The 27,817-nt window shown below is 37.3% G+C and overlaps 1 protein-coding gene across 1 annotated transcript; it reads right to left on the bottom strand.

Annotated features, from left to right (window-relative positions):
* Positions 1–6,661: 6,661 nt before the first annotated feature.
* On the bottom strand, positions 6,662–27,544 carry PPIG (peptidylprolyl isomerase G). The gene is made up of 11 exons (XM_082001843.1): positions 27,366–27,544; positions 24,493–24,600; positions 23,930–23,974; positions 21,859–21,946; positions 21,404–21,433; positions 21,174–21,313; positions 10,885–11,089; positions 9,690–9,857; positions 9,087–9,171; positions 8,090–8,226; positions 6,662–7,793 (listed from the first exon to the last, which is right to left on the bottom strand). The coding sequence occupies exons 1-11, from the start codon at positions 27,490–27,492 to the stop codon at positions 6,674–6,676; spliced, it is 2,253 nt and encodes a 750-aa protein (XP_081857969.1). The 5' UTR covers positions 27,493–27,544; the 3' UTR covers positions 6,662–6,673.
* Positions 27,545–27,817: the final 273 nt, after the last annotated feature.

Raw genomic sequence — 27,817 nt, 5'->3', positions numbered from 1 at the left:
AGACTACCGAGGTAGTCAAAGGTACGAGACTACCGAGATCTGGGAAATACAAATCCAGTAACTGGTGCAGTGGCATAGTGGACAAGGGAGAAATGTCTGCTATCTTTGGTAAAGCTTAGAATTGCATTGCTGCTGTAGGACAAGTGTTTCTGCATTAGTTTCAATTACAACCTATCAATGCATATACAATTAATTGTACAGTAGTTACTAATTATACAGTAAGACTTAAACTCTGTTTCTTTCTTTTTCAGAAATACATCTGACAACTATATTAGGAAAAAGAAGCTAGCCAATGTCTCCCTACAAGTTTTATGTGCCTGTAAAACCTACTGGTGCCCAACAGCTGAAGCGAACTCTGGAGCAAGTTACAAGGCACGTGATTTGCCAGAACCTGCCTATACTCAACTTAAGATCAAGAAGCAAGTACCACAGCTACAGCCATAGCTTGCAACTGTATCTGTAACTACTCTAGTTTTATTATGGAACAAAGCAGTAGATTCACTTTCTAGGAAGTCAAGAGATAACAAGTAAACTATCCATTCATCTACTGTATGCCTCAAGTATTGCTGGGCCTCCAGGCTTAATTCAAACCTTATTGTTTTGGCCTAAAAAAATTCTTACTGAGCAAATAATAAAATCGTTTCAAAACATCTGCCTGTAACAGTAAGATCAACGTTAAGTGTACCTGTTATTTGTGGCCGTTTTCTACTTACTTTTATTTTGGATAATGCAGTGGAAGATAGGAATACTGTCTTGAGAAAGTTATGGCACTGTCCGAGTCTTTATGGGAAAGAGGTGTCTGCAGCAAGACTGTATGTATCTAGCACTCAGGTTTCTAAACTGTCTGGGGGGAGCAGGAAAAGCACTTTCCTGCTTTCTCCTAAGCACTGTGCTGCCAGCGCTGCTAGGCTGGGATACTGGTGTAGGTGACTTTTTGATCAAAACTTGTTCATTCACTCAGTTCTAAAGTGACTGTAAGCTGTGCTACCACTACATTTAAATTCACATCATCAAACAGGTAGTTCTTCTGTAACTGGTGAAAACTATTTTGCTTCTCAGACACACACACACAAAACAGACTGTTGTATTTGTGTAAGTACAAGATCAAAGTTTGCAACTAGCAAAAAAATCAGTGATAGGACACTAGATCAGCTTCATTACATGGCTGCATGTTTATGTATGTTACAATATATAGATAGTGAATAGACTGTCATTTGTCATTCTGTAGTAGAAACTAATTCCATCTATATCTCAACACTATCATCCAGTTTAGCATGGAATAAAAATCTGACTATTCACATCTTCAGTAAAAATGTATAGATGTTGGTTTAACTGAAGAAGTAGTGTCCTGACATCAAATCACCATACCTTGTAAATCTGTACAAACAGTACTACCACTTTAAAAGGCTGGAGATTTTGACACTTACAAGCTGGAGATTTTGAGACTTACAAGCACATCTACATACACAGGTTGCACCATATGACTTAGAGTAATATCCACTTCTAAATACAGAAGACGCTAAGTAATACTGCAAGCAGCACACATGGCAGACATATGGAATACACTAACAAATATGCAAAAAAGCATTTATTTCTGAGAAGTACTTTAATATACAAGTTGTACATTTCATATCAAGAACTCGTTCTCCCAGCTGACAACTGGATCATCTTCCCTGTTGGCAACTATGAACTACAAAATGTCCAAAAGATGTGGGGTTTCCAAATACTCTGCTAAATACTACATGCACAACACTGCCTGTAAAATTAACCACAATTCTTTTAGATGGTGAAAGGAACCAGTTACCATCTAGTCATAATTAATAGGCCTATCTTCCTTCCAATCCTTCCAACCATTCTTTTCATAAGCAGTTCTGGCTAAAGCCACACACTGACTACTTTTCATATACAGTTACAGGGGTATGTACAAATGTCTAACTTCCTGCCAAAACCAGCAAGTTTCCTCAAGTGCTTTGCATGTTGCAAAATTTCAATTCAAAGTCAGGGTGCTGCATTAGTTGAGTTTATTTAGTCCTTTTAATGTTGGTGTTAGAACTTTTTATGAATACAAATATAAGTTTAAAACCAATCATACCCCTATTTACCATTTTAAAATCTGAACTTACCCATGTTAACTGCCCTGCTGGTTTCATTTGAACAATGACTTTATGATTAAGGAAGCACACTAATTTAATTCTTTAATGAAAAGTATCTTTACCTTTATGCAGTTTTACTATTTAAACTCACTACTTTTATTATATTTTAGTACTGCTATGCCTTTTGTGAAATTTCATACTAAACTTATTTTGGTATGGGAATTTATTTGGTTTTTTGAAAGCAGATGAATATTACGTTTTGCTTTTATGCAACAAGTTTTCTTAGAACAGTGTTCCTAGCAACCTGAATTGTTCAAGGGTAAGAAATAAGAATTATACTAAAAGCACACATGCAACAAAATGGAAAGCTAAAGTTTTATGCTAGGCAACTGCAGAATTGTACCAAATTTAAATTTTGCAAAATGCAGAGTTCACAGACTTTTTGATACACGTTTTCTTGAATAATTTAATTAAATACTGCATTAGGAAAATTTCTACTTTCAGCAAAAGAAGGAGGTACATTTCTATCACACTGACTCTAGAAATGTGAAGATTAATTTTGTCACTGGTATCCTCTAGGTTAAGGTGATAAAGATTAACTCATGGCTGCTGCTAAGATTCTGCCTTTCCTCACAAAGTTGTTCTTGAGACAGGGAGAGAGAAAATATATAGGTGATTTAAAAAGGATGTCTTTGATAAAGCATAGTATGTATAGCTCTAGATTTTCTATTATAAGGAAAGTCCTAAAAGCAGGGATGTACGTTTTTGTCGATCAGACAAGCAATGAGTCTACTATGCCCCTAGAAAGTGTGTCGAAAAATACTTTATTTGCTTCAGTAAATCACAATAAATCAACAGTTCCAGGAAAGGCAGCTAAAGGACTGCTTCTTTTATGCTTACATTAATCTAAAATGCACTTGCCAGACTGACACTGTTACAAATTAGACATTGTTATAGGGGATCACTGCAAATTCTTCAGGGCATCTGACAAAGACCACTGCAAGAAAAGTCCGTAGTTTGCAATTTCAAGTAGGAAGTGAGAAGTTTGAGGTTGAAATTTCGACAACTGGATAGAACAAAGGGTTAAAATGTAACCATAGCTCGCGCTTTTTTTTTCCCTTCTTAAAAAAAAAAAGACAAACTCAAAGCAACAACTGAAACACTACGGCTGTGTCAAAGAACTAGCAGACAGCTACACATCTTTTACAGGCAATAGTGTCTACACAACCTTACATTATATTTGCCCACCCTCAGTAAGAATTTGTGCTTCTGAGTTGATGGCAGTACCCAGAAAACCCATCATCAAATAACAGTCTCCTCCCGATAATGTTTGGAAAGCTACTACCAATACTAAATTCAGCTTTCCATGGTGATACCATAGGCTGTATGGTATTAGTAAAATGTCAGTATCTATTGTCAATACAACAGAGAATGCATGTCTAACCTTTGGAAATTATTTCAAGCCCATATGTACACTTACATGTATGCTTACAAAGTTAGTCCAGTACTCCCTGCCCTCATTTTACCTTGAGTCTTGAGGTTCACAAATTCTCTGGAGTAAGGTCAGTTCTGGGGTACTGATAGAAAAAGCTGTCCTCTAACTCTACTACTTTTTTCCCCCCATTCACAAGGAAGGGCCACGAGCATTGTTTTGATTACTTCTGGTACACATAAGTATTGCTTTCAAATATGCTTCCAGTTCAGTTCTCTAAGCCAAAAGCCAATTCCTGTGACACAGCTGCCAAAGATGGCACTGAGCTACACCGTGACCACAGCACAAGGTGGTTACTGTGAGGCTGGGAACAGGAAAGCTCTGCCATCAAAGGAAGAAAGGGTTCCAGGACAGCAAGAGCAGTAGTTGGTGCCTCAAAAGGCAGCAACAGCTCACTGATGCTTGGGGACATTGTGCTGTCCATGGGACTGTACTTCAGTCCCACTGAATTTTTATCATCGCTCTCAATTTCCAGTTTGATAAAGAGAAGCACAAATCTGGCAAATCCTCCCTCTTAAAAGACTGTAATTGTGTTTCAGTTTAAACAAAGTGATTCACACTAAAACAATTTACCATCAAATACAGGCAAGGCATGCACTCATCAAAAGATCAAGTGTATCTCACCATTTGCAATTAAACGTAACCAACTTCTTACAAAGTACACTAAAAACAAGAAAACGAGCTTTGTGCCACCAACTTCGATGAATTTTAACGTGCTATGAAAGAATTAGAGCTTGTTTAATTTGTACAAATAATTTACTGAACTGTAACAAAGAAAAAAATCCATACGAAAGGGTATACAAGTTCATCTTTTGAAATAACTAGTTACACACAACTTCAAACGGCAATTGGATGTAATCTTCATTTTGCTATTTTAAATTAAAGACTTTGTCACATTTTTTAACAATTCCTATGGATTGCTTTATTGCTGACTGCTTGCATTTTTTCCCCCTCTTCTACAGCAGAGTCAATATAGTCAAGGGTTTTTTTGTTTGGTTGCATGCTTATGTGAGCTTCAGTGGTATTGGCAAGAATATTCTCAGTAGTGCAAACATACTTCTTCAGCAATAGTATGGTCATGTGTCAGCTCCATAAAAAAATAATAAATGAACATTGAGAACAGACATTTTTTGAGTAAGACTCTGAAGCACATGGCATGCATAGCACAGTATAAATGCACCAAGGAAGCCTTTGTCCAAACTGTCATACAATTCTCTTAAGCCTAACTTCCTAGCTTTTTCTTAACCACCGTCCCCCAAAATAGGACTACAACTTCTCCAGAGTCATACAGACTTCAGAATGGCTTCACACAAAACAGGTCCACTATGCAGACCTTCAGTTCACTCCTATACGCTCTCTTAAGTAACAGCTGTATCATCCACCCACATGTGGGCTTGGGAAACATTTTTGCATAAAATGACCACTACAATGCAAAATCATACTAAAACATGGGAGATAAAAGTTGATAGCCAAAGGAGTTCCACTAAGTGTTCTGCTAAAAAATAACAATACACACTTCTAGTTTTCTTCCCTTAACAAGGTTGCTTATGTTGTTCACAATCCTGTATTTTCCTTTCCTTTCAAGACGTAACTGTTTTCCTTTAGAATAACAACTGTGTGGATCGCAATGTCAAGCCAAGTTTCAACAATTCTACTAATCTGCTGTAGACACATACAGATCACAAAGTGGGTTGTGTAGCAAAAATGTTGACAAACTCATAACAAAGACAGTAAGAACATGTTATGTCATACACTCAAACTGCCAAAAAAAAAATCAACTACTAAAACATTGTTTTGCTTTGACACAGCTTTACATTAATGCTTGTCACTTCTCTTCAGGAATTTCAAGATTTGACAGCCTTTGGTGTGAATGGTTCAAAGGACCAAAATACATGTTGGGGTTTGAACCAAATCGATCGTCCTCTCAGCCCACTATGTTAAGTTACCACATACCAGCTGCTGTTTGGTGATCGCAGGTATGTGGGCGTTCCTGCAGCAACGCAGATGAAGGTGTGGTGGTGAGAAAGAAACAGGGTTGGGACCTAGAGGCTGGAGAGGAAAGCAGAAAAGGGAGGGTATTGGTTTGAGTATAACACACATGTAGAGGATGAGGAGGAATTTGCAGTGCAGTCTTTAGAATGAGGGGATGCAGGGAGGAAAGCAAATTTTTGCTTTAAAAAAAATTAAGAGCCTGTCAAAACATTATGTGGAATTCTGCTTCAACTAGTATTGGAGAACTGCAATAGTTTTCTCACAGAGTGCTAAGAAGTAGCAAGAGTAAAAAGGATTTCCTGGTTCCTTACTCTGACACCCACTGTGAATTCTGGTAATTGGTTTCATCTCTGTGCATCCATTAATTAGCAACTGAGGCAGGGCAGTCTGAAGCATCCAAGCTGAATTTTCTGCAGTAAGACAAACATGAAAGCATGGAACAGAAAAAGGAGGTTACAGGGGGAAAAAAAAAATTACACTGATGAGCACTTAATTTTTTAGGACAAAGAAATAACTCCCCAACACAGATAACTGCCTTACAGCATGAATGAATTCTACTGTTAGCAGTGACAGAAATACAAACAGTGAAGATCTATTTAAATTAATTCACTTTGTGAACTTAATTGAAAAAGCCAATGTAGTTTTCCTCTATAAATTAATTTCCTTAGGATTTATACCTACTGAAATACAGATGTAGCAACAGTGAAGCGATGGATACCTTGCAACATTCTCCTAGCTTTCAGATGACATCTAATACACTTGCAGCTTTCTTCTTCACACAAACAAGTTTCTTCACAGGCAGCCATTGTTCACACTAAACAAAGTTCACCAGGTAAAAAACAAATGCGGCATAGAAGTTACCTTTCTAGCTGCCAACAGACAAGAAGGATACATAAACCAATGAAATATTTCAAACACAGCACACTGTATTACACATATGATTTGTTTTTCATTTCAAGTTTATTAAAACTTTAGCAGTACAAATGATCCAGGTTTTAGATTATCAAAAGACCAAACTGAAGTCCACATCTTAAAAAAGGCGTTCCCCAAAATGTCTCTAAAACTCTGAGACAATGGAAACATTAAGTCCACAAACTCATCCATGCCTGTCGTCATCTGTTCCAGGACTTGTTTCATGATCAGACTTTTTATCCTTACTAGGGGCATGATCTCTTTCCTGACTCTTTGATTTTTGGTTTATTTCTTTTTCTGCTGAGGATCTGGTCTTTTCCTTTTCTTTACTGCTGCGTGAATAGGATTTTTTTGATTCTCTCTCTTTGCTACTTGGTCTCTTTTTTGAGTCTGGACTTCTATCCTGATCTCTACTAGACTTCTTATCTTTACTGGATTCAGGACTGCTACTTTCACGGCTTTTTGAACGCCTCTTCCTTTGGCTTTCAGTATCGTTCCTCTTATATGAACTTCTACTTTCTCTATTTGAATATCTCTCTCTGTTTCTGCTTTGACTTTCCTCCCTCTCTGAGCTCCTTGATTCTCTCCTCCTCCTATTTTCTCTTCCTCTGTATTTATCTGGTGTACCTCTCCTTTCTCTGCTTCTTGATCTTCCTCTTCTTCTTGTTTCTCTATCTCTATTCCTTGAATAGTCTTTACTCCTACTGCGATCTCTGTCTCTGCTTCTTGATCTTCCTCTCCTACCCCTATCACGGCTTTTGCTTCGATCCCTTGTTCTACTGCTGGAACTATGTTTTCCTCTAGCATGCTCACGCTCTTTGCTTCTTGACTTACGTTTCTCCCTGTCTTTACTCTTCCTATGATCTTGTTCATTACTTCTTGAGCCTGCCCTTTTACTTCTCTCCTTGCTCCTACTTCTGTCTTTATCTCTCCCTCTAGAATCATAGCGTTTTTCTTTTTCTCTACCTTTCTCATGGTCTCTCTCTTTGCTTCTTGACCTTATTCTCTTTTCATCATGCCTACTGTGCTTAGAGTCTCTTTCTTTACTTTTTGATTTCTCTCTGCTTTTACTATGGCTTCTAGATTTAGCTCTTTTCTTGGCCTTGCTTTTGTTATGCTTGTCATCTTTTTCAGAATTCCTTCTTGACTCCCTGTCTTTACTGCTGGATTTGTGATCTTTTTTCTTCTCTTTTTCCCCTCTTCGGCTTGGACTTTCAGAAACTTGTCTGTGGTCTGATATTTTTCTCTCTTTTCCTCTTCCTGGGCTTTTTTGATTATCTTTCTTGTTTTCATTTATTTCACTCCTTGGAGAGAGAAAGATACAATTTAAAAAGTATTTTTAACCCCCTCCACTCTGAAAAATTAAGTCAGAAGTGAGACAGCTTCACAACAGAAACTTAAATAACATTAGGTCATCTACCTTAACCACTATATATATTCACAGCAGCATGATTAAAATCAGACACAGTTAAATAATGGGATAACCAAATCAGTGCCCTGGTTTTTTGGAAGTAACTGTAATTGAAAATCTAAGATGACAGATATTATTTAATATATAAAAAAGTTTCAGTGCATGTACTCTGGAAAGAAATAATCTTACTTGTCCCCTTTTATCCATCTTTCTCCACTAGACACTCTCATTCTTTGAGCTCTTTGCATTTCTTGCCTCCAATGTGGAGGAGTTTCACTGCGTCGGAATCGATCTCTTGACCGGGATCTGGAAGGTGTCCGATAACGCTTGAAGTGAAAAAGAGAAAATTGGGTGTAAGTTTGAATTTCACATGCTGTGATAGCTAAGCAAGATGTTTACCCCTAGTGGTTGATTCTACACAGCACCTAACATGACAATTCACAAATACCAAGTTTACATTGACAAGTTATTAACTTGCTGAAAAATGTATTGGACATTCAGCTAAAGCAGGAATACAAATGTCTAATCAAATAATTATTTTTAAGGTAACTTCTATTTCAGGATTTTTGTACTCTGCTGAGAGGTGTTCTCCTGTTGCTTTTAATTAGCACAAATGCAACTCACTTTTCTAGCAATGAAAATTTTTCTTAGCTTTGACAAGCAACACAAAAACAGTATGTCACACTTTTTAAGGTTTTTATTAACAATTTGGGGGATAGAGACTTCAGTTGCTAAAAACATTTGCTACAAGTACTGCATAGCATATGGCTTCACAAAATTGGAAGAACTAACATGACAGCTCCCCCCTGCCGAAAAGGGGAGAAAGTCTTCCCCACATTCCTGGTACTCATGTTATACTGGTTCTGGTATTCGCTAGAATCCTTTCTGAGCTAATTCCATTCACTAATTCCATTCACTAATTCACAGAGTATTGCAGTAACACAAACACAGCATTTTCTGTTGTTCTTCCTCCCCTCCTTCAAACAAACTCAATATGCAAACAGGAAATTAACTTAATTTGCCTTGTTGTCTTCCTTCAAGCCCCAGTCCCCAAATCAAGTATGACGCACATAAATTCTGTTTTTTTTTTTAAAATCAACCATCCTAATGAAAATGGTTTGTAACACCAGCAGTAGGACTGTGCTACCACCTTATTTATTTTGGAGAACAGATTGTAAACATTTACCCTTGGTCCTCTTCCTTTTATTTTCCTTCCAGATCTGGTCACTAACAGCCTCCTCTGGTACGTTGACTGTGAATTCGACAGATTACTAAAAATAATTTTAAAACAGTGATATTGTTTATAACATCAAAGAAAGAAGGAAAGAGAAAATAAAATCAATTTTAAAACCTCTTCAGAAATTGAACTAGATGAAAAGGCACATTTTATTTTGTTATTATCAGTGCAGACAGTAACAACCACACAGTAAAAACTTCAGATTTTGTGACTACAAAAGATTTTACAAGATTTCCAGGTTTTTCCATTTTTGAAAGAAGAAGAAATTATAGATTCAGATTGGACAGTTCAAATAAATTCCAAATTAAACTGCAATGCATTTTACTTTCTTTTTCTTCAATCAGTGTTTTTAAATTTTTCATTCACTGAAACCATTTTCAAAGACGAAGCCTTTCTTCTGGGACAAAGACAACAGTTGCCATTTTTCATCCAGCAATGCTCACAATGTGCAACTGTTTAATAAGGAAAGGACTCACTTAACATTAGAGTCCTAAAACATTAACATGACCATACCACTGTCAGCGTGTAGTCAGACTCAAAACAGATTATTACCTTTCTCTTTCTTTCTCTCTGCTTTTCCTCTCTTTCTCTTTCTCATCTGCTTTAGGAGGACTTTTCCTCATCAGGAACCGGTTTTCAGGTATAGGAGGAATTTCTTCAGGACGGACAGTAGATAATGGCTGTGCTTCAGGGTTTTCATCTTCACTTTCACTGGATGAGCTTTATTTTTATATAAAAAAAATATTTACACTTCAAGTGAGATATTTGCATGAGGGAAGACCTTTCAATCTATTTAAATAATTCAGAAATTCTCTTAATTCAATACACAATGATACCACAGGAAACAGAGCTATTTCAGAAGCAGGTATTTTTTTCCCCTATATCTTTGCTCCAAAATGTGCAACTGCAGTAGATTTCTGACCAAGATTTCTTAATCTACAAATTCCAATGGTGCAACACTGAACATACATTTTCTCTCTATTTAGATACAGCTTTTTTTAAAGATTTATTTCCTTTTAAAATCACTATCAAGAGAGTAAAACTCAGATTTTACATTAGCGGATGTAACTGGCTACAAACTATTGTAATTCCAAGCAGCTGGTATAAACAAACTTGTGCAAAATGGGCTTACTTGCATAGAAACAATGTTTAGGCAGCATTGCCCTAAGTGAACATTTCTTGCTTAGAAAAACATGACTTGCACTCACACGACTTGTATTTCATGCTGAACTATAAGCAAAACTATTAGATTAGAAATAACATTTTCAGAAGCAAGAGTGCCTTTTGAGTTTTATTATTTTCCCAGGAAACAGCAAGACTGTTTACTTAACTTACAATGTTAAGTATGTTCATTTATTAATTTTGTTTAGTTTTGCTTTTATTCCTGCATACTACATTCTCTTAAGTGCCACCGCATATAATTTAAATGGAATTGTTCCGAAGAGAATTTAGGGAAACAAGCTATCACCACCCATTTCAAATGAAGCACTCCTGAAACTTTCAAGCCAAATATATATATGTCTTAGTCCATTCCTTCACTCCTTTACAAGCTGCAGCACGTATGCACATGGACACTGTCCTTTGCCATCATCAGAAAAATTTAAGCTTGTATATATGGAAACCGATTGTCTCCCAAACTTCAAAATACCTACTTTACTATTTACAGAATATTATTCTGTAGTTATAGGACAAGAAAATGGTGCTATATCAAGTACATGTAGCAAAACCAAAAAATCTCAAAACGGACCTTTTCTTGCTTTTCTTTCTCTTTTTCTTTTCTTTCTTATGTTTCTTGGAATTTTTCTTATGTTTCTTTTTTCGTTTTTTAGATTTCTCTTCTGAAGCACTCTCAGAATCCGATGATGAATCAGAAGATGATTCTGAATCACTTGAACTTTCCGAGTCACTGGATGAGGAAGATGACTTGTGTCTCTTCTTTTCTTCTTTCTTGGCTTTAAGTCAGAATAGCAAAGACACATTTTAACATGAAACACTTCTAAATAAAACTTAGAAAAATCAACATATTAAGTATCTGCCTGAGCTTCTTATAGTTGTGTCATGAGACTACTTAATCAAAATACTTAAGAACAAATTGAAATTTTGGAGAAAACACTGTTTCTCTTAAGTGCAGTAAAGGACATGTCTAGAAATACCTAAAAAATTCCCAGCATTTTATATTTACAAAGCTCTAAACTATCAAATTTACACTATCAAGAACTTGTAGAACTATGTAAGTTTTCAGATGATGTTTTATACAACATAAGCTACGTATGAATAATTATTTACAATTTCTTTAGTAAGTGTTTATGAAATAAAATTTCTTTGGCTTCAGGTTTAACCTGATGTCACATAAAATCTATTCAAATCGGAAACAAGAGAACTTTTGAAAATGAAAATAAGTGGTGTAGACTAAACTGATTACTCACTGAATTTAGCTCAGAGGGAAGATTCAAATAACCAACCTTCTCGCTAAGTGAAACCATGCTCAGGGAACAGTCCTAATCCACCAGCTCATCATGTGTTGTTTGTTGTTTGGGTTAGCTTTTTTTGGCTGGGTTTTTTTCGTTTTTAACAGAAAGATACAAATAACTTAATCTGGTATGAAAAGGAACCCTGCTAAAAAGCAGGCTAGTCCTTAATTACGTACTTCCTCATTCCTCATGTGGCTGCTGGAGCAGCCAGCCACATCAGCAACTTATTGGCAACTTGATATTAGTCTGACAAGAAATAATCCAAGAACAACCACACCTTTTTATGCCCTTTAACTTATCTGAGACCTACTTAAACTATTAGAAGTGATTTTGGAGTCACACTAATTTGAAAAAAAAAAAAAAATACATATATACACACACACTAAAAAAAAAAAAAACAACCTACGAAAACTTCACTAAAGGAAGTCTAGGCTTCCGAGTTATGACACTTAAGGTAAATCAGTTAAATGGTATGAATACTCTTCAAGTATGTTAGAAAATTTGTATCAGGCTTTCTAACAGAAAATCCAGAAAAGCGCAGTGGTTGTCTTCAGACTGCTGTAGTTGACTTCTCTAGTTAGCATCAAATATTATTTTATTTTTCCATTGCAAACTGCAAAGATAGCCCATCATTCACTACACAACATACTACAGCCACAGACAGAAGAAACAGAACCTTCACCATTAAGCTGAAGAAAAATATACCGAAAAACCCCCAAACTAATGTCCAAACAGCCTGTTTCCTCGTCACAGCAAACAATCCATATTTTAGGACAACACCTGTTAGGACCTTAGAATAGGCTTCAGATCAGAGACAGAAATAGATTTTAAAACTGTGTATGAATCCTAGCTGAAAGTATTAGCCTATTTAGCACAGCTTTTAATAGCTTGCTCTATCCAAAGAATTCATGGTTCACAGAGATATTATTTGACCTACATCAACATACAAGCAGTTTAAATGCAACCCCCTAACCCCTGCTCTTCTCCTCCACAAAATAGTTAAGTAAAAAGGGAAAACGTTAGGCTCCCAAGACAAGATTATGACTATGTACCCTGTCTGCATCTGAAAACTATTCAGACACAGAGAACACAATGTTTTCACATAGCAGAAAACATAAAGATGTCTCGTCAATAACCTAAGCTTTTTGTTTTCTATTAAAGAGAAATTCAGCTGTCTAGCCAAGCATTTCTTCTATTGGCTTCCACTTGTGCCCAATAAGATGATGCAATTTTTACTTAGCTGTTTTGTATCATTGTTATAAAATAATTAACACAAGTAATTAGAGAAACTCTTGTTTAAAAAAAAAAAGTAAAAATATGTTATAACAACTTTCCTATTAGATGATTTTTGTCCATGCTCTACAGAAAGTCCTCTTGGGTATTGCAATAACTCAAGTGCCAGACAATAAAAGATTTCAAGAACTTCAAAGAATTAGATTATTAACCAGCTTTTTACTTATGAACAGCCTTTATTTTGTATATACAGATGGGAAGAAAAATTCCATTTCAGAGTTCCCTGCTGGCAATCTGTCATCATACACCACACTTACAGGTGTCCAGAAAAAAAGCTCAAGTGGCAGCAGTACCAAATACTAAGAAGTATCTATTAACAGCTATTCAACTTCTAGCATGCAGTCATTTCAAAAATCAATTCTTTTAATTTTATATAAACAGATTAGCAATCTGAAGACAAAAAAAAAGGCGATACTCATGTAGAGAACTTGAGGCTGAGGAAACACTTATATGAAGAGCAGATCTGGTAACTGCCCTTCTGAAAATACAGGTGGCTATTTAATGGAGCAGTATATAAATTTTTAGAATTACCAATATTAGATTCTCCAACTGTTTAACAGGTACTACCGACTTGACTGACTCTTGAGAGTTAGCAGTAGGCATCTGTACACCAGTACAGATAGTAGATATCTTGAACCAGTACAGGTTAGGGGTTGACCTGCTGGAAAGCAGCTCCATGGAGAAAGACCCTGGAGTCCTGGTAGACAGTAAGTTCTCCATGGGACAGCAATGTGCCGTGGTGGCCAAGAGGGCCAATGGTATCCTGGGGTGCATTAAGAAGAGTGTGACCAGCAGGTTAAGAGAGGTTATCCTCCCCCTCTACTCTGCACTGGTGAGGCCTCATCTGGAGTATTGTGTCCAGTTCTGGGCTCCCCAGTTCAAGAGAGACAGGGAACTTTTGGAGAGAGTCCAACAGACGGCTACAAAGATGATTACGGGACTGGAACACCACTCGTATGAGGAAAGGCTGAGAGACCTGAGGCCGTTTAGTCTGGAGAAGAGAAGGCTGAGAGGGGACCTTATCAATGTCTATAAATATCTGAAGGGTGGCTGTCAGGAGGATGAAGCCAGTCTCTTTTCAGTAGTGCCCAGTGATAGGACGAGGGGCAATGGGTATTAAACTGCAGCACAGGAAGTTCCACCTCAACATGAGGAAAAACTTCTTTACTGTGAGGGTGACGGAGCACTGGAACAGGCCGCCCAGAGATGTTGTGGAGTCTCCTTCTTTGGAGACGTTCAAAACCGAACTGGATGCGTTGCTGTGCAACCTGCCCTAGGTGATCCTGCCTTGGCAGGGGGGTTGGACCAGATGATCTTCAGACGTCCCTTCCAACCCCTACCACTCTGTGGTTCTGTAACTGCAATCACATAAGCTCAGTGTGGAAATTCTCAAATTCAACACTAACTTGATCTCATTTTTGCAAAACTCCATGATGGGACGCAGAAGTTTTTCAAGGATGATCAAAATCACTAAAACTTACATAAAATTCCTTGCTAAACTGGTCAGAGAAGAGAATAAAAGTGAGTCCTGGGGATGAGTCTTAGCATAATACTTAGTGATGCATTATTTGTAATAATAAGCTAGTACTTCTCACTGACTTAATGAGGAAAAAAAAATTCTCATGTGGGCTAAAATGGTAAAAATCAGTCAGGACAGATCCACAGTTGCCCAAAACACACTTCCAGTTGCACTTCAGGCAACTTCTTTATGATAGATGATGTGCTGTGAGAACTTCATATTGCCTCTTGGAAATCAGACGTAACTGTGTATGCTTTAGAGTAGTAAAGTTAAGTGCAGATATATTATACCAACTGCAGAGAGAGACAGTTATGGGTTCCTAATGGAGAAGAGAGTCAGCATTTCTCAGAGAAGCAATAGTTAAACTCTCATTCATAGCATCAGCTCTTAATATGAACTTTTGTTTTGTATATAGTTATTGAACATAAAACAGTGAAATCTCAAATACATGAAGTTGTCATATTTTACTCCTGTCAACCCGTCTTTTCATCTACCATGTCTTGCCCAGAACACCTTCTGGCTGTAGACTGTGATGCATGGATGTTCTAGATCTATCAGCAGTCTTCAGTATTGTTTCAGTGTTTTCACAACAATATCCATAATGAAAACTAAAGGCAGTATTGTTCTTTATCTTCAGTGAAGTATTAGCTGGTAGCATTAGATCATCTATGTAAGCCAACATGTCTTTTGTAGCAATCCAGTATCCCACTGTCACATCTCCTATTCAGAATGCAGTGATAATATACAGTGGTGAAAGGTTTCTTCTTCACAGTGATGCAGAACACTTGCTTCCAAAAGAATTGGCTGAGATAAAAGATCTGGATGACAGCAAGCTAGCTGAGGCTTAATGCAGGCAACAGTGGATCAGATAAATGGTGCATAAAAATCTCAGCAGAAACAACTAAGCATGGCCTCCCTTTCTGTGGTCTTACTCTTTATGGATAATTTTTTCTCCTTCTAACATTGCTGAATCACCACAATGGTAGAGTGGATGAAATTTAATCCCATTGCACTAAATTGCATAAATTTTTCAGACTAGCATCACAGACAAGTCATACCTGTATGACTTCTACAGTGACTGTTTTCCTAGTGTTTTCTAGGTGTTTACTCACAAGCCTACACACAGGCTAAGAAAAGCCTGACAACCAACTGCAACACAACCTCTGTACTTCACAGATCATATTAGCCTTCTCATCATTTCTGGGTATAGTATAAACTAGCAAGTTGTCTCACCCCTTTAGGACAGCCTGCTGACTGGTATCAGCTGGTTCTGATCAAATGCTTTTAGAGCTTCTTGCACAATGCTTCCAGAAGACAGGTCTCATTATATTTTTTATTTCCCTTGTTGGTCCAGACCGAGATACCTTTTCTCAAACTTTTGCTCAAAATCCTTATTAAAGCACTATATTTAATGAAAAGTCTCTGTAATATTTTTACATCAGTTTTAGATTGTTTAAATATGTATAAATCTGCACAGTATAACAAGTACATATTTACAAAAGAAAACTGAACAGTTTCCAAATTAATTTCAATCAAAGGAGCCTGGTTTCATATAGGCCTGGTGACACCAAAACAAAAAGGGGAATCTCACCTGAACTCTAAATACCACAAACAGAAAAAGTATTAAAAAAGTTAATTTCCAAGTCCCAAGACACTTTCAAATGCTTCTTATCTATTCAACACTTTTGGTTTTGGCCCATTCAAAACAACAACTATACTGCACTATACTACTTTCTACCAGGCAAATCAAGATGTCTCCAAGCTCAATTTCAGAAATGTACGAATAAGGCATCAATAAACAGTTATTTCATGTATTTTGTCCCTCCTGCATCTGTTTAAAGTGTGTCAAAAACGACTGTGACAGTTTTAACTGCATTCTTGCAACAAGTTTATATATGCTATAGTTACTACTTTAAAATGAGTAAGTAATAGATAGAAATGGGGGTGAGTTAGTGAGCAACTGCCTCAAAAAACATAATGTGATTCTTAACATAGAGCAAATAACATCAATGGCAGGTGTATTTGGGAAATCATGTGGCAGGTAGGGAGTGAAATGACAGAAAGAAAAAAAAAAAAGGCAAAAACACACCAAAGAACACACCAAAAAGCCCAGAACTGTTTACACAGCAAAGACAGAATATTGGGCAGGAGGTTTTGGATATACTTTCTGGTGACACGTATCTCTGTCCAGCAGCAAATGCCATTTTGAATATTAAACCAACCTGGTGCTGGCCAATTACAGATCACAACAACAAATGAAACCAATCCCACAGCATGAAGGTCAGCGACAAAGCAACAGACTTCTATTTACAGTCCAACTGTTCCAGCTCAACTTCAGGATCAGGTTTCAACTTACGACCACATCTGAAACAGATAAATCACTTCCTACTCCATTCACTGTGACCTATAGTATTTGCCAAACTTCATGAATTATGTGACCACGCTGCATGGCACAGCCAAGCACTCGCTGCATCTCAGCTTGTTATGGACTGTAGGAAGTCTTACATTAGCCCCACGATATCAGACTCCTGGACTTGAAATAAAGAAATGACCTGGCCAGAAAGCAATCAGGCTCAGGAACAGAAGTCAGAACAGATGATCTCATCTTGTAATTCACAGCAGTGACACTCAAATAGTTACCTTATATCAAGTCCAATAACCTGTGTTGGACTACAGCAATCTCCAAAAAGAAGGTACCTCTAGTTAGGACATTTAGACAGGTATTTTCCCGCATCATTTTCTCCAATGTTTAATCACCCTGCTGTTCAGTGTGTCAGATTTTTTTTTTATTTTGCATGTGTCTTACTTCAATTATTTGCCATGGGTTCCTATTAGGTCTTTTACTGCTTGATTACAGACCCACTGTTTCTTACAGCGAAAATTATACACAGTAACTAAGTCCTCAGAGATACGCATTAGGGAACACAACCATACTTGATTCTTGTTGATCAGATGACATTGTTACTGCTAGGAGTCCTGTATCACAAATGCCTCTGGCCATAGATGTTTTTGTAGACAACCACACAACTCCAAGAGCAGAGGAAGGGGGAAAGAAAAAAAAAAAGCCATCTCCAGCTTTACTTTGAACTGTTCCAGCTAATGCCAAAACAGTTTATACCTAGTGGCCAGTTCACTAGGAAGAAAAAAAGTAATCTGGAACAGAAAAGTCTGAAACAACTGTTCATAGCAACCAGTTTGTGAAAAGGGGGCTAACAATGATGTGTAACAAACTTGCAGAAGAAATAAGCACTCTAAGCATTGAATGCGTAGGAAAAGAGGCAAGGGAGGAGACACAAATCAAAAGTCCAGGTAAGATGTGACTTACCAGAATCACCACTTTCTAAGACTGCTCTTATTCCATAGATATTTCATGATTCCTAAACATGTAACTTTTTACTCTGTATCAGTGCTTGATAATTTGTACTGATACTTTTTTTTTTTAAGAAATTGTACTCATAGAATGACCTAATTACAATATTGTTCTTTGATGAATTATGAAGGCAGACATAGTTTGCTTTAATTACAGAAAGCACACTTTTAGGAGCAGTGATTTTACAGGGACATCTAACATCAATGGAGATCATGAATCAAGCCTAGTACTGCTCTGTGCAAAATCCCCTAGAAATACACTTTTCATGAGAAATCTTCATTAGAGGCTCTTGTTAAAAACTCACCAATGCACAAAGCCATTTAATGTTTTCGTTTGGTTTTGAATCAGAATGTCAGCGTCTTACATTCTTGAAAACATCCCAGATATACCTTTGATTAACCAAAGTCATGATCTCAAACAATGCAGCCAGACTTGTTTGACTAGACCCTCTTCTGCAAAATTTTGTCAACTGGTGTCAAATACCCATTTGTCGTAAGAAAAACTGTGGAACAAGTAACATAATATTAATTTTCTTAAAGAATTATATTAGTTTAGCTAGTCCATAATGACCTTTCTAAATACTGGCTTAATACTCAGCTGTCTTCTCCACCCCCCCAGGATTTTCCCTGGAACTTTTAAGATTTTCTAAAAATAATACCATTTGGTCAGAGAGATTCTTCTTTTATAATTTAGCTTCACTCATTCATTTTCACTAACTCCTCCAGCTTTAAGGAATATAAAAAAAGAAAAAAAAACACAAAGGAAAAGATGACAAACACTCCACTTTTCTAGGTGATCATCCTCTCCAATCCCAGGTGAAAGCTTCTGCAATATTACAATTGTGATTGCTGTATCATTCAATTCACATAGTAAGTTAGCTCAGTCAAGTCATCATCCACTTATCCTTAAATAAACCCAATTCTTCTCTACAAAAGAGATAGATTTGCTTCCTTCATAAAGCACTTAATCTGGATATTTATCATGATACCCCAAAATCTGATGGCCTTTCCTCAGCTTTAACCTAAGAGAAAAACATTCATATTAAGCGCCTAACTTCTACTGTGATTCCTTCTGCAAGTGCCATCTTGGCCTCCCTGCTAAACCCAAGAAGTATCAGTTCTATTTTCATTCCATAAAGACTTGTTGAATTCCTTCCTTTACTTTGCCTACCAAACAAACTTATACAGTATTTTAGTTTAAGCCTCCCTTGCTATGATAATGTACTCTCCCACAGAAATTTGCCATTATACCTCCCTCACGGGCAACCTCCTTATTCCTTTGTCTTAACAACAAATTCTTACAAGCAGTCTCCTCCAGTAACTGCCTCATATTTCACAGTATCAGTTCCCTTTTGCCTCCCACAGTAATGTGCTACGAACAGTTGCACTGTTAGCTTACTCTCTGTTGATGATCTTCCATGACATTGCTCACTTCCCAGAAACTTCTCCTCCTATCTTGGACTCCCTGGCCTTCTCCGTATATTGACAGGTCCAAGGGCCTCTCCTGCTCCACTTGTCAGCTTTGGACTGCAGCTTGGCAAATTTCCTTCTGCTGATGTGATGGCAAACTGTTCCTCCTATCTCCACTGCCTCAGGTCAGCACAGCTCATCAGTGGTTCCACATTGTGCATTTAGCAAACAGTTCCAGCCATGTTATCATCTCCCACGGTAGCTGTGGATTTTCCTTTGCAGGTCCTACAGATATTTTCCAGTTCAATAGCAGGATTCTCCACTCACCAGGTTCTCCATCATGGTCTGTCAAGCAGCACCTTCATCAAGGTGGCTCTGCATTAGGGCCCACATCTCCCTGCACTCAGCTCTGCCTTCCACCTGTCCAATTCTGATGCCTAAAGCCTCTTGTTCTCCAAAAACTCCTACTCACCATTACCTAGTACTGTGCCTTATAGTCAGTTAAGTGGGCTATCCTATTGCCCTGACACCAATTTCCCTCTGTGGCACACCAGACCAGCTACAGGAAACAGAGTCTCCAGGATCCTAGCAGTACTAAGGCAAAGAGTTACAAGGACACAGACAAATGGGTAGGACCAGACAGTCAGATCTTTCCAAAAGCCTGTTCTCTTTTAGGACAAGTTAAAGGAAAAAAACATTTTGTATTTCTTTTATTCGCTCTTTTGATGACAGGTACTTTAAAGCCCTGCCCAATGGCTTTTATCAGACTTCAGTCCTTCAATTTCAAGTGTTCTGGAGTGCACTAAAAAGGGAGTGTGGCAAACCATGGGAGACATATATACACAGTGGGTGTCTCACCCACTAGCTTCACCCATTCTGTAGCTGTATTATTTTATTTTCTAATCTATGTCACCCATGTATTTTCTAACAGATGATACCATGCTCCTGAGTACTGTCCAGAAAAATAAAATTATGCCCTAACACACAGGGTGACTTATGAGTTAATCTAAGAAGTTCCAGAACCTTTGAGAAGTCAGGAGCCATAATGTAAGATTGCTTGGAATTCTGAGGTATTGAAGAGAGCACTTCAGACTCCAAAGTCATTCTGCTAGACATCACAACAGGTGAATACAGAACTGCATCAAAAGGGAGAGGAAAAACTAAGAAGCTCAGGTTTGAATGCCTGTATTTTCCATAGGCCAAAGAAGCAATTGTTCTTGTCTTGTGTTTCAACATCCTTGGTACAACCCTTCACAGTAGGTGTCAGCAAAAGGTGCCATGAATGAAAAAGCATGATGATCTCTGTCACAGTTCCTACCAAACATGTGTCCTGGATTTCCTCTAATAACATTATCCACAGTGACAGCAACATCTTAGATTGAGTCTTATTTTGTAAGGGAAGCAGAATCCAATCTCCAATACCATAATCAGCTCTGGAATGGCAGAGCAGGGAATCCCTTCCAGAAAGAAAGGCAGGTTCTGTCATGCTCCTGTTTAAGAATATAGTAACTAACTAAGTATATCTTCTAAAAGGCAATTCCAGGCTTTTCTACTCTAAGTGCCTGTTCTGAGGATTTACCTGAAAGAAACTTGAAATAAGTTCAATACCTGCAAAAAAAGCAGTAGTTATCAAATAAAGTCAGAGTGACATAAATCTTCTTAACATAGCACTGTACTTTCTATGGGACAAGTACTTGCCAGCTTTGGACTAAAATTTACCTAGTATAAGGAAATCCAAGACAGGAGAAGCTTTGAAGAAAGCATATATCACGTTTCTTTGACGTCTTCTGCATCAACACCTTTTAAATTTTTTAGAAGACAAACTGTCCTGCAGTGTTATTCACCTTTTCACCAATTGCCCCTCCATCCATCACAAATAAGTTTCTAAATATTTTTATAAGCAACCAATGGGGAAGAAAATGAGCAAAATTACCTCATAGTTTGCGTCTATGTAAATGTACAGTTCAACTTTACCTTTGGATTTTGGAATTAACTCTCCACAACTCAGTATGCGTACTTCAGCATATGGTTTACTAGATGCATCTGTTTTCTGGTTTTCTATTTCTCTCACAACTTCCTGACCTGAGATGACTTGTCCAAAAACAACATGATGTCTGAAGAATTTAAACAAAAGTAAGAATTCTTAGTACTTTATTTTCCCAAGTTCGTTCCCAAACAAACATAAGAAGATAAAAGATATTTACCCATCTAAGTGAGGCGTAGGTTTAGTAGTTCTGTTGTTTCCAGATTTCAATTTAAAGAAAAAAACAAAGTCAATATTAGTGGAAAGAAGTCAGCATTTGAAGCATGTCTTATACACATAAGGTAAAAGTTATTTTGAGTGAACTAATAAAAGTGAACAAAACCAATATATATTATTATAAGTTTGTGTGCAGTTAAAAGTATTTAATGTTTTATACTTTGAACTACCTATTCAATTCATTACCTTGACTATCACATTTTATTGAACAAACAAAAGTGCACATAAATTTTTAGACAGCATCCTCATATAGGATATAATAAGTATTGTATTTATTAAATTATACAAATACTACCAGGAACAGATATAAAAATTAAGACAAATGTCTCAGAGCAGGAAAACTGCAAATAACCTCTATACATTAGAAAATAATCAGAAATCAGGCAGTACAGTACTTACATAAAGAACTGTGAACCATTTGTATCTTTCCCTCGGTTGGCCATTGAAAGTAGAAATTCTTTGTTGTGCTTTACAGCAAAGCTTTCATCTAAAGAAAGTGTCTTCAGTTACTTTAAATATACCATATATGCTTAGATAAATGGTATAATCTAAGCACGCTCATCCTTACTACATAAATCTGCTAGTCACTTCAGCAAAAAGTTGTATTAAAAACAGATGCAAAATAATAGCAATTTTTGAAATATATTATTCCTTCCATTCTAAATAATGCCATTTAATAAGGAGAAATATGAATTAATGGTTTATAGCCTGAGAAAAAACTCAAAAATTGAGTATTTTTGTTCAAGATATTTGTTTCCTACCAACATTAGCAGAGACGCTCATCATTTCAAGTTGTTGCTCTTTCTATTCTGCACATACTGATTACTGTCTCTTTGGAGCAGAGTAAGTTTTTAGCTGTGCATTAACTATTAATAAACTCAATTTCAGGCAGTTTTGTTGTTTTATTATTTAATACATGTGGATATCCAGTTTGATAGCAATCCCAAACAGTTTCTGTTTGTCTGTCAGACGCACAGGCAAACTTAGCAAGCTGGTCATTAAGAAAGTAAGTTTAACTTCAATGAATCCTACTTCTGATAAGCAAATCATCACAGCCGTTCAAATCCCAATGAAACTGTGAAATGTAATCACTATTCTTCATTTAAGATATCTGTAAGAGATTATCCTATCTCCTTCCTTTCCCAAAACATCATAAAGGCTGTTGGGGCATCCAAACTCTTCAGACAGAAGAAGTTTGCTCAATATTGTTTAGATACAGCTTGCAGGAGCAAGCATTAACAAAGAAGAAAAGTACGCTATCTGTAAGGCTATGGTTTCACATCACACACTGCCACTGGCAGGGAAAGTGAAATGCCCACTCACTCTCCAGTCACCTGTTCAATTGCTTCCTGGCATAGCATCAAGTGTTAATCTAATCCTATGGTGAGTGAGCTGGTTAAGGGATCCACAAAAGCAAGAACTCCCACGAATTCAGTTTCATACTGTGGCTGAGTTGAACAGCCAGCTTGCAACTGCCAGAAGGCAGGTAGAGGTTTTGCTCCTTCTTCAATCTCCCCAACCATACATTTCCTTAAACCCAGCCATTTGTGTTGGTTGTGATGCTTGCGAAATTATTGAATTGGGTCCACTCATTAATACAGAAATAAATACATTTTTTTGCTGCAATAGTCTTTGGGCATTTTAGCAAGCTGAATCAGCTGAAAGTTTGATCTGAATGAGAGTCAGGGCAAGGTAAGACCTCCTCTCTCTTTTGGCAGTTGCAAACTGTTGATTCAGCTCAAGGTCTGACGTAAAATTTCAGCCTGGCCCTAATAAAATAGTGAATGATTCTTTTGAATACTAGCTGCAAGCTCAGACAAAAAACAATGTTAAAGTGGCAGGGAGAAGGGAGGAGAACAATCACTCCTGCCGGTAGCAGCTAGTCATCACATGGGTTTAGGTGTAATACAAAAACTGCTCCAAGAAACACAGATGCTCCACTACGTTCTGGACAAACGTAGGCTGAGAAACACACTGGAGTGCAGAAAAGGTGGTACTTCTGCAACACTGACTGAAAAAGAACCAAGACTGTGACAAAACTGATGGCCTCTTCATCATTCAGTCTTCTTCGGTTCAGGAAAACGGGGACTTATGCGTTCTTTTAAATAAAGATTTGCAAAGAAACCTGACTCCATTACGCCTTTCTCCTTTTCACTGTAAGAAAAGACAATCCCCAACTTTCAGCTAGCTGCTCAAGCCAAAACTGTATGCTTAAAAACAGTTATAAAAATGTAAGTCTGGTAAAATGGACAAATACAAAGGAGTTAATTTTCCATTTTTCATTAATTAAAAAGGTTCACATTTTAAAAGTAAAATAAAATAACCTAAACTGGACAGTCAAAGGCCTCTCAGACCAGACAAAAATCTTAACAAAAACAATTGAGTTCAGGTTTACAGAACAGAGACTACAGAATGTAAAGGTGATTGCTTATAGTAACACCAAAATAGAGTAGACTGATAAAACTCTTACCTTCAAAAAAGCCACCATAAATGGATTCTCCCCCCCTGCCATTTCCTTGGAAGAGGAAAAGTGACAGTTACAACTTAAATTAGTGATTAAGAGAATCACATTGTGTGTAAGGTCCTTCACAATATAAAATACTGATCCAACTGCATCCAAGTTACTGACATTATTCTTCAAAATAGGCAAAGAAGATCAAGATGCATCTTCATAGTCCCAGAGCAAACTCGGAAAACAAGTAAGTATTTTCCCATGTATTCTGCTATAGTCTCCCTTTTTTCTTTATTTCCCAGCAGCAGATATAATATTTTACTCTTACATTTAAACATTTCAATAGAAAGCACTTAGTACTCCGAGTACTGAGGTAATGGAGCAAAAGTGTGTGTGTGTGCATGCATGTGTATAAGTTCAGGTAAGTTTGTAAGTTTTAACGTGAAGGTTCTTACACAGAAAAAAAACAAAAAAGCAGCTGAATCACAGAATAATTAATATAAGTAAATGATGCAACACAGAACTCCTGCAATGTTCTATTACACAAGCATTAAAGTTTTCTTCAAAGATTCACATCATACCTTCACTGAAGTCACCTCCTTGGATCATAAAATCTTTCACAACCCTGTGAAACAGACAACTTTTGTAATGCAAAGGTTTTTGGGTGGATTTTCCTGTACCCTTTTCACCTAAAGGAGAAGAGGAGGAACAAACACGAAAATTACTCTCTGTACCTGTAGAATCTCCACTACAAAAAAGTGCTGTGCAAGCGCTTAATCATAATCATCTACTAAAGTCTGAAAAATTAGCTTGTGAATGTCCTGGTTTGGAGCTGGGATAGTTATTTTTCTTCCTGATAGCTGGTACAGTGCTGTGGTTTGGATTTGGGATGAAAATGATGTCGATAACATACTGATGTGTTTAGTTGTTGCTAAGCAGTCCCAAACCGCTCAGCTTCTCATGCTGGCCTGCCAGCTAGAAGGCAGGGGGTGCACGAAAAGCTGGGAGGGGACACAGCCAGGACAACTGACCTCAATGGGCCAAAGGGATATTCTGTACCAGACGACATCATGCTCAGTATACATATTGGGGGAGCTGGCTTGGGGATGCGCCACGGCTCAGGAACTAACTGGGCATCAGTCAGCAGTTGATGAACAACTGTGTCGTGCATCACTTGTTCTGTACACTCTTTTATTGTTACTACCTTTTTTCCCTGACCCATTAAACTGTCTTTATCTCAAGCCATGAGTCCTGCCTTTTTTCCGATTCTCTCCCACATCCTGCTGGGGCAGGGGAGGTGTGAGCGAATGGCTGTGTGGTTGTTTTAGCTACCTGCCAGGTTAAACCACGACAGTCAGGCAGACACATACCTGTAATACCAACAAGAAACTAGCATTTAAGAAAGCAGAGCAGAAACTACCTTCGGTCTCTACAGGTATACTGGAAGAACTCCTTACTGACATTAGTATACAACTCTGGTCTCTTCCATGTAGATTGACTGAAACTAAACAGCCAGCTCAGGTTTAAGGTAACTGGCATTGCTCAGAAGCATGCAAGAAACACTCAGATCTTCAGTTACAACATGGCAAGGTTAAGGTACCATAAAAGCTCATAATAAAAACAAAGAGGCAGGGGGAAGGAGAGGGAATCTCAATCCCTCCCCTGCTCATCATTACAACTGCCATTTTCCTCCCTTACGTCATCTCTGGTGCTCGAGACCTGTAAGCAGACTCTCTGCTTCAGCTACAACACTATCAACTCTCCCTGCTACCCTCAAACAGATAAGGTCTCTGCTGAGTTAGCAAGATGAATGGCTCATGGTGGGTCCTGTGAATAGCACAGCCAACCTCAAGGTAACAGTAAGATAATCAGTGGGAGCATGCTGGAAGGAAAAGGATCTCTTCCTCTCAGTGCTGGCAAATCATTAGACTGTGTCTTCCTATAATCTTACTCTGAGCTATTAAATCATCAGCTTTTGTCAAGGGCAGTTGCCTTTCAACTTATCTGTAACAGACTGGTGCCTCCATACGGATCTGACTAGCTAGAAAAATGCTTTTGATAGAAACTTGCATAAATGTGAAGCTGTATCTCTTCCACTAACTCGGGATGTGCCTAACATGGGTATGCCAGGGAAAAACAGAGCTGTTGATCCCTGTTTTAAGAAGATAGCATATACTTTTCAAAATTGCCTGAAAAAATGAGTAAGGTAAACAAATAAAAATTTTAATGAATTCACCGATGACCAGTATCATAAACACTCTGCCCATGTATTTTTCTCACTATTCTTAAATACATTAAAGCGGAAAAGTAGTTCAGCATCTGAATTTGATTTTGAATGTCATCAACTTAGTATGAACTTAGTAGTACTTGTTCCTGACCTGAAATGCTGTTGAAAGACTTCAAGTCAAAAATTTAAAGCAGTAGCAGAAAATAACACCTTTATGCAATAAATCTGACTTTTGGGCAATTGACAAGAGATCAAGAATGTCAGGGTCACATGATAACATACTAACAGCCATTAAAAAGAATCACTTTAAGGTTCAAATGTGTTAACAAATTTTGAGAATCTGATTTTGTGTCAGTAAACCTAATGCCAGATCAGATACCTGCATTCCTGCAGACATCATGAATGGTGCATTAAGTGTCCTAGCTAACTTGATCTGAATGTAATTATGCACCCACACCTGATTCAAATCATATTAGTATTGCTGAATGATTCAGTATCACAGCTACAGGGCCTTGACCTGAAAAACAACAGAGCTGGAAGGAAAGGAAGCAGAAAATCCTGAAGACAGAAAGCATGTATGCAATTTATGTAGTCACAAAATTATTCTTGTGATAATAAATTTAAGTTTTGCTAAACTGTCAGCATTTTCAACAAAATCATGCAGTCCACAGAACAATGATTCCATTTAGAAATGTCTCCAGGAGAGAATGTTCTCAGTATTTTGTTCAAGAAATAATGTGAATTTCAATCAGAGTGGAAGTCACCAGTCTCCATCAACAAAGAAAAATTTAAAAAAAAAAAACAACAAAAAAAAACCACCAAAAAAAAAAAAGAATACCAGCAATACCTTCCAAATACCTCAAAGTATCATAAGACTGAAGAGCAAGTCTGCACGACTGACCTCTTATTGGCTACCTTTCAAGACTGGATGATGTTATATAATGTGAACAGTAATATCTATGCTAGTAACAGAAAATCAGCTTACTGTGTCTGTTCTTAAAGTTGATTAGTATATACTCCCTGCAACACACTAAGCCAAAGCTACAACTGCTTTGATTCTACATCTGATATATATGAGAAATCAGCTAAATCTCTAGAGATACCAAGAACCAACATTTCACGTACTTATTTTTACGTGTAAGAAAGTCTCAGGAAAAATAACAGACATCAAACTAGCTAATGTGTTATTACATTAAAAATTATAAAGAAAATTAAAAATCTACAAACCTGTGCAAAGGCAGCGAAAATTCTCACATGTCTTTGGACACACATCTGAAAACAGTTCAAAGACAACTCTTCCAGCTAGAAAAAAAAAAGCCATCTTTATTATGAATATTATGAAGTTAACTAGCATTTGTATTATTTTGATGTATCTTAATGAATATCATGTTACTGAATGGATATTTTGATTTTCTTACCAGGTACATTGTTGATGGCTATGTCAAAAAAGCAACGAGGTCTCTGGACCTTTACTCCCATGGCTTCAAAAGTTTAAATACTGCAAGTAATAAAAATAAAATGTTTTTTCCTTTTGCGTAGCAAAACTACGTGTAAGTCAACATAGAAGATTTTATAAAGACAACAAAAACTGCAGAAAAGCAAACCTTTAAAAAACCCGAGCGCAAACATAAGTGTTTTTAAAGGTTCAGAAAACGCCAAGTATTTAGGTCATTTTCATG

Source organism: Phaethon aethereus (assembly GCF_964289735.1).
Source record: "Phaethon aethereus genome assembly, chromosome: 6".
NCBI classification, from domain to species: Eukaryota; Metazoa; Chordata; class Aves; order Phaethontiformes; family Phaethontidae; genus Phaethon; species Phaethon aethereus.
The sequence above is the reverse complement of the archived record's forward strand: the minus strand, read 5'-3'. Positions and strand labels throughout refer to the sequence as shown.

Coding starts and splice junctions, on each gene's coding strand:
- PPIG (XM_082001843.1), bottom strand. CDS start 27,492: ATGCTAGTTAACTTCATAATATTCATAATAAAGATGGCTTTTTTTTTT. Junction 21,947..23,929: donor TTATGGTGGCTTTTTTGAAG/GTAAGAGTTTTA, acceptor CACTTTCTTTAG/ATGAAAGCTTTGCTGTAAAG. Junction 21,434..21,858: donor AATGGTTCACAGTTCTTTAT/GTAAGTACTGTA, acceptor TGGAAACAACAG/AACTACTAAACCTACGCCTC.